Source organism: Elephantulus edwardii, unplaced genomic scaffold (assembly GCF_000299155.1).
Source record: "Elephantulus edwardii isolate Elephantulus edwardi_28Jun2011 unplaced genomic scaffold, EleEdw1.0 scaffold00279, whole genome shotgun sequence".
Classification (NCBI taxonomy): domain Eukaryota; kingdom Metazoa; phylum Chordata; class Mammalia; order Macroscelidea; family Macroscelididae; genus Elephantulus; species Elephantulus edwardii.
In genome coordinates this window covers 1175492-1183551 of record NW_006400029.1, presented here as the reverse complement: position 1 = coordinate 1183551, position 8060 = coordinate 1175492, and the positions used below count along the sequence as shown (strand labels likewise).

At 37.4% G+C, this 8060-nt stretch overlaps 1 protein-coding gene across 1 annotated transcript in view; it reads left to right on the top strand.

The window, feature by feature from the left end:
- The window catches only part of LOC102847298 (disintegrin and metalloproteinase domain-containing protein 5-like), a 106070-nt gene that overhangs the window by 53840 nt on the left and 44170 nt on the right, over positions 1-8060 (top strand). The window contains exon 5 of the mRNA XM_006900305.1: positions 7330-7525. Within this exon, the coding sequence (XP_006900367.1) occupies positions 7330-7525 (196 nt within the window). The remainder of the gene's footprint in view (positions 1-7329; positions 7526-8060) is intronic.

Here is an 8060-nt window from a genome sequence, read left to right as displayed (position 1 = left end):
AAACAAACAGATTCATCTTGGAGAGGATTAAACCAAGCTACTCCTTGGAGGCAAGGATTCTGGGGCTTCATCTGACATACTTTGGACATGTTGCCAGGAAGGACGGGTCCTTGGAGAGGGACATCATGCTTGGGAGGGTGGAGGGACGGCGCAGGAGTTGGAAGACCCTCTATGAGATGGATTGATTCAGTGACTGGGGTAATCGGGATGAGTGTGTCAGAGGCAGTGTGGTTGGCACAGGATGGAGCAGGGTTTAGGGTTGTTGTGCATAGGGTCGCTATGAGTCGCAAACGACTGGATGGCACATAACAACAACAACAACAACAATAGATGAACATGGATAGATAAGTATTAGAAGTTAGAGTTCAAATAGGAATCATTCAAAGACAAAGGAGAATCTTCAGGGAATGACCATTAATAATTGGAAAAGGAATAATATAGGAAAATGGAAAGGTGTAAAAAATCAAGAGTGCATAAAGATTGATATTCAATGCATTAGTAAAATGTGATAGTTTTTGCCACTATGAATCTGACAATTATACAAACTACTTTGCTGGAAATGGAAAAATTGAGTAAGAATGATATTGCAAGATACCTCTGTAAGGTATATCCTGAAGTACAATGCTCTATGTGATAGCATAGTATCCGACTGTATAAGGAAGTCCTGCTAATTCAGCTGTTATTCAAATATATACACAAAGAGTTAAAGTGAAAGATAAGGAAACTGAGGGATTGTAACAGCTTTTACAACCCAAACTTGACAAAACATGCAATCAAGATATGCATTAATAATAGTTGGAATGCAAAAAGTTGGATACAAAGAAAAAAGAATTGTTGCTCTTTTTATGTGCCATCAAGTCAACTACCAAGTCTGTGATGTCTGACTACCATTTATTCTATGAGTGAAGAAGGGAATGGTAGTCAGAAAATACAGAGTAAGTGACATAAATGAGGCTGAAGACTGAATGATTGAATATTGTATTTACAATGGTCTATTCATCGCAAATGCCTTTTTTAAGAAACAAAATAGATTTTATATATAATACATGGATACATTATACATGGATCTCACCAGGTGGACTGTACAGCTATCAGATGGACTACATCTCTGGAGAGAGTATTCAAGAAACTTCATTTCAGCTGTCAGAACCAGATCATGTCCTGATTATAGAGCACACAATCTATTACTCAAGTGCAGGTTCAAATTAAGGCTGAAGCAAATGAGAACAAGTCCATAAACGCCAAATTAAGACCCTGAGTCAATCCCATCTGAATTTATAAATCATCTCAAGACTAGCTTTGAGGCATTGAACACCAGTGATCAAAGATCAGATGAGATATGACATTAAAAATATCATCCAAGACTGGGGAAAAAAACATTTGAAGAGGATGTGGCGAGAAAGGAACTCTTTTACATTGTTGGTGGAATTGTAAAATTGTGCAACCATTCTGGAAGGCAGTCTTGTGCTTCTTCAAAATGTGAACATAGAAATTCCAGCTATTCCACTATTTGGAATATACCCTGAGAATATGAGAACTGAGGCACAAATGGATATTTGTACACCAAAGTTCATAGTAACATTATTCAGCATCACAAGAACATGGAAACAGTCCAGATGTCCAACCACAAACGAATGGATTGAGAAATTATGGTACATTCACACAATGGAATACTATACAGCATGCAGAAGCAATAACTTGTAAATTATTACCCAACTTGGGGGTGACTGAAGAGCATTTTACTGAGTGAAATAACTCAGTCCCATAAAAATAAATATTGTATAAGACAGTTATTGTAGAATGAGTATAAGGATCCAGGAGTGGTGGGAGAGGCTGGAAGCAGAGGGATGTGGATGTGCAAGGGGAAGGGGGACTAATCATTGGGCTGTACAATTTGATGGGTGAAGCAGTGAGGGAAATTGAAAGAGTTTGTTCAAATTTGTGTTTTAATTTTGTAAATAAACTAGTGGAAAAATAAAAAAGAAAAACATAAAAAATTAACTTTTTGTAGTCACTTGCTATGCATGTGAGAGCTGAACAATAAATAAAGATGGTATAATAAGAATCTATATCTTTGATATGGAGTTGGAGAAGAGTACTGAATATGCTATGGTCTAGTTCAGATCTGTTGCTCTTTAGGTCTCTATGAGTCATATTTGAGTAGACAGCACTTAACAAATACTATTTTCTAAGCAAAACAAAAAGATGCTTAAACTGGTAATTATAGTTATGGTTACGTATTATCAAGCTGGAGCCAACTCATAGCTGCCCTCCAGTAGGAATTCAGAGGCACTAAATAACATAGGAAGAGATCGTCTATCTTTCTCCTGTGGAGCAGCTGGTGAGATGTGAAGCTTTGGGTTGGCAACTGAATTTTTACCACAAATCACAATGAGGTATCATTTTATTTCCACTACAATGACTTTATAAAGTCAAAACAGAATATAGCAAACTAGAGAGAGGATGTGGAGTAACTGAAACTTTTTGTTCATGGCTAATTGGAAGCATGAGTGACATCAGCAATGATATTCCTGTTACCTTGACATCTTCTACACTCAGCTTGAACATCTGTCAATTCTCTGCCGATGTACTATTCAAGCAATTTTTGGATGATCTTCAGCAATATTTTGCTTGCATGTGATATTAACAGTATTGTTTGTTAATTTCCAAGTTCTGTTGGATTACTTTTCTTGAGAATGGGAACAAACACAGATATCTTTCAGTCAATTGATCAGATAGCTTTCTTCCAAATTTCCAGGCACAAACTGGGTTTTTATTTCTTACCATTGGTTATTTTTGGTACAATTTGAACTTTTTTCTTAATTATCATTGGCTTTTGATCATATAGTTGTTCTTGTTTTTAAGTGCCCTCTAGTTGTCTACAACTCATAGTGATCCTATGTACAACAGCTCTGAAGCCTGTCTGTCCTGAGCCAGTCTCACTGACTCTGACACATCTACCCCCATTGCCCTAGTTACCATATCAATCCATCTCATCTGGAGTCTTCCTCTCCTGCACTGTCTCTCCACCCTTCTGAGCATGATGTCCTTCTCCAAGAACTGATCCCTCCTTGGCCATGTGCCCAGTGTATGTGAGATGGCGCTTCAAAATCCTAGCCATCAATGAATAACTTAGTTTCACCCTCTTGAAGACAGACATACTTGCTTTCTTGATGGTCCATGGTATATTCAAGACTCTTCTCCAGCACCACAACTCAAAGGCATCAATTCTTATTCTTAGTCTCATTCTTAGTCATGTCCAGCTCTCTGATGCATTGCAAGAAATATGAAGACCATAGCCTGGATCAGGCATACCTTAGTCTCTAGACTGACAATGTTGCTTCTTAGTACTCTTGAGGGGTCCCTGACAGCAGATTTTCTGTGCAGCCTGTCTTTTGATTTCTTGACTACTGGTGCCAAGAATGTTGATTGTGCACCCAAACAAGCTGTAATTTTTAACAATCTCAATCTCTTCTCCATCTCTCATGGTGTTTCCAGTTGGCACAGTGGTGAGAGTCTTCATCTTCCTGCAGTTGAGCTTCAATCCATAACGAACATATGGTACTTCCTGAAAATTTCAGATTCAGCAAATTCACTGGGGAAGCTAACTCTATGAAGAAGAATGTGACATCAGGATCTGAGTAAGATCCATCAGCAACTTGCATTATGTAGACAACACAACCTTGCTTGCTGAAAATAAGGAAAATTTAAAGCACTTGTTGCAGAAGCTCAAAGATTGCAGCCTTCAATGTGTATTATATCTAAATATCAAGGAAACAAAAATTCTCACCACAGGACCTATAGGCACCATTATTATAGATGGAGAAAAGATTGAACATGTCAACAACTTTATCTATCTTGGATCCATAAGCAACACCCTTGGTGCCAGCAGTCAAGAGATCAGAGACATATTATTTTGGCAAAGGAAGCAGTCAGTAATGCCAAATTATTGAGAAGTAATGATTTCTACATGAAGACTAAGTTACACCTGATTCAAGCCATGGTCTTTTCAGTTGCTTGCTATGCATTTGAAAACTGAACAAGGACTAAGTTTGATTGAAGAATTGATGCCTTTGAGCTGTATTGTTGGAAAAGAGTACTGAATATTGCATGGATTGCCAAAAGAACAAACAGATGTCTTGAAGAAAGTACAGCCAGAGAGCTTCTTGAGGCAAAAATGATGAAGCTTTGTCTTACATACTTTGAACATATTATTAGGAGAGATTGTTACTTGGAGAGGAACATTATGCTTGGAAAGGTTAAAGGTCAGGGAAAGAAGACCCTCAATAAAATGGATTGACACAATGACTGCTATAATGGGCTTGAGTATGTAAAAATGATGAGGATGGCACAGAACAGGACAGGGTTTTAATCAGTTGCTCATAGGTTATTATTAGTTATACTTGACTCAAAGCATCTAACCACAAGCATAACCACCACCACCACCACCATAACAACAACAATGACAATATAACAGCACTTATATTTAGAATAAGGAGATGCATAGGCCCAAAGTAGATTACCAATGAATGCCATAGTCTCTGTTAGGGGCAGGGCAATATTTATGGCAAACCTAAAGCAGTAAAAAAAATGAGTTTCACGATACTTAGGTCAGTAAAGGAGAGAGATCCTCAAAGAGATGAGTTGACATGGTGACAGTAGCAGAGGGTTCAAGTGTCTTGGAGATGGTGAGGATGGTACATGATAGGACAGGTTCAGATCTATTGTTCATAGAGTTGCTATGAGTTGTTCTTGAATCAGCTGCCTCTAACAACAACATGACAAGTTTTTGAGACTAACGATATCATTATATAACTGCCAAATTGAAGTATCTGTGGAAACTGAGGGCCAGACATAAGGATATATATCAACTTTTAAATGAGTATGATGGATCTTATTATGTAGTAATGGAAATATTTTAAACTTAGGTAGTGGTATTGATTTAGTAACTTACTGAAGTACTACTTTAAAATCACTGAAGCATACTCTTAAAATAGGCTAATTTTTACTTTTTCAAATTATTCAACAACAACCAGAGCCAAATAGGGGGAAATAGATGATTTCTACCAACTTTTGCAGTCAGAAATTGATCAAACATGCAAGAAGCATTAATAATAATTGGTGACTGGAATGTAAAAGTTGGGAACCAGGAAGAAGGATAAATAGTTGAAAAATATGGACTTGGTGACAGAAATGAGCCTAGAGAAAGAATGACAGAATTCTGCACAATGACTTATTCATAGAAAATACCTTTTATAAGAAAAATGAATGCAGGCTATACACATGGACTTCACCTGATGGGGTGCATGGGAATCAGATTGATTACATCTGTGGAAGGAATTGTTGAAGAAGTTCAGTATCAGCAGTGAAAACTAGGATAGGTGTTGCTTGTGGAACAGACCATCAATGACTAATATACAAGTTCAAATTAAAGCTAAAGAGGTCAAATCAAATCCACAGGAATAAAATTTTGATCTTCACTCTGTCCCACCTGAATTTAAAAACTAACTCAGGAAGAGGTTGATGAGGTCTTGCACACTAAGGAATGAATGTCAGATGACCTGTGGAAGGATATCAAGAATGTTATCCACGAAGGATGCAAAATGTCATTACAAAGGAGGAGGAAGAAGAAAAACCAAAATGGATGTCAGAAGAGACTCTGAATATTGTACTAGAGTGTTGAGAATCCAAAGCAAAGGGAAGAAATCAAGTAGTTAGGGAGTGGAATAGAAGATTTCAAAGGGAAGCTCAGGGATACAAAACAAAGAATTATAATGAATGTTCAATAAACTGGAGTTAGAACTTGTTCTGCATTTCTTAAGCTGAAGGAACTAAGGAACAAATTCAGGCTTTGAGTTGCAATACTTAAGGATGCTATAGGTAAAATATTGAATGATCCAGGAAGCATTAAAAGAAGATAGAAGGAATATACAGAGTCACTGTACCAAAAAGAGTTGGCTGACACATAAAAATTTCAAGGAGAAACCAATGATCAAGAGGCAATGATGCTTTCTGCGCTACCCACACAAGGGTCCATACAGCATTGTCCTGGTTCCTGTCATAACTTAAAGGGGAAACTTCCACAATGTCCAGAAATATCCTGCAGATGAAGGAAGAGGATGTCCTCAAATTCCTTGCAGCAGGAACACATTTGGGCAGCAACACATTTGGGCAGCAACAACCTTGACTTCCAAATGGAACAGTACAACCACAGAAGGAAAAGTGATGGCATCTACATCATAAGCCTGAAGAGGACCTTGGAAAAGCTTCTCTTGGCTGCTCATGCCATTTTTGCCATTGAAAGTCCAGCTGATGTCAGTGTCATATCCTCCAGAAATACTGGCCAGAGAGCTGTTCTGAAGTTTGTTGTTGCTACTTGGGCCACTGCTATTTCTGGGTGTTTCATTCCTGGAATCTCACTAACTAGATCCAGTCACCCTTCATCTTCTGGTGGTTACTGACCCCAGGGCGTCCACCAGCCTCTGACAGAAGCATCTTAGGTTAACTTGCCCATCATTGCCCTGTGTAACACAGATTCTCCTCTGCAGCGTAGACATTGCTATCCCATGCAACAACAAGGGAGGGAGCTCACGCCATAGGTCTGAATTAATTGGGGGGAGGTGAGTACTGAGACTAGTGTAATGAGTGTAAGGATTATGATTATTATTAAACTCTATGTTATCAAGACCTTTAAAGGCTAGAACTTTGTTCTATGGATTTGATAATGATGACAGTCAAGATGAACTGAGGTGTCCAGTAAAGGTAGCAGAGGTGGTATTAAAATATTTCTTGGCAAAAATAATAATACAGCAAGGAAACCTGGAAGCAACAACCCGAAGAATAGCAGCTGTAGAGATCAGAGCTATGAATTTATAAAGTTAGGTCTTGAGTTATTTACATTGTGGTGCATGCAATAACTTTCTTCTGTTTTTTAAAAAGTCATATACATATATATATTTTTTTGTTAAATATGATGTGGATTTCTATTGCTGTTTTAAATAACCATTGATGCCTGTGTAAAGGAATAAGATAAACTAGAGGCTGCCTAATACATCATAGCCATAGATAAGTTACAAGTAATTTCAATATTAATCCTTAGCCCTAATTTCTCTATCTTATGTCCATATACTTATTTTTTTGTATCTAGTTTTCTGTAAAACATTATCTGCTCCTTTTTACACAGTAAATCTAATTAATTATATTTCTCTTATGTTAACAATGCAACTTATTTTTTTTACTACTGTTAGCCATTTAGAAAAAACAGAAAACTGAAACAAACCATAAAACAAGTATCACTGATGTTTGTTCTTTTATTCTTTTACCTCATAGATAATGCCAGCTGGTGAACTTTGTAGGAAGTCATATGACGATTGTGATTTTCCTGAATTCTGTCCTGGGACAAGTGGTGAATGTATGCCTGACACCTATGCACGGGATGGATCTCCTTGTGCATCAAATGAAGGTTACTGTTTTAAGGGAAAATGCCATTCAGTTGACAGACAATGTAAAAATTTATTTGGAGGAGGTAACGACCATAAATTTCTTCTTAGTTTCTAAATTCTGATTATTAAGAAACTCTATTATTCAAATCTATATGGTAAGAATACAGGGTAATTTTTAACTGAGTGAAATTAGCCTTGTCTTAAAATCTAGTAGTGTTAAAGGAAATCACAACTCTTGATTCTTAAAAACAAAACCAACTGAATTTATTCTAAATTCTTAATTTACTCAGTGGAATTTCAGCTTCTTAGCAAATAATATAGAATTCAGGGTGCAAAAGCTTTGTTTACACTTAAATGATTTAGCAGGGCTTTGGTTAGAGGAAAATACTGCTAATTAACAGATAAGTTTCCATGGAGGATCTGTTCCAAGGGGATTGCTCAGGAGTGAGGGCCTCAAGTCACAAAAGGCCTAGGCCTTCCTCTGCTAAGACTGAGATACCATCTCAGAGAGTAGGACAGGTTCAGTATCCTGGGGAGATTTAGATTCTAGCAAGGAATTAGAGTTTATGCTGAAGTGTGAATTGTTGTTTGTTGTTATGTGCTGTCCAGTCACCTGCG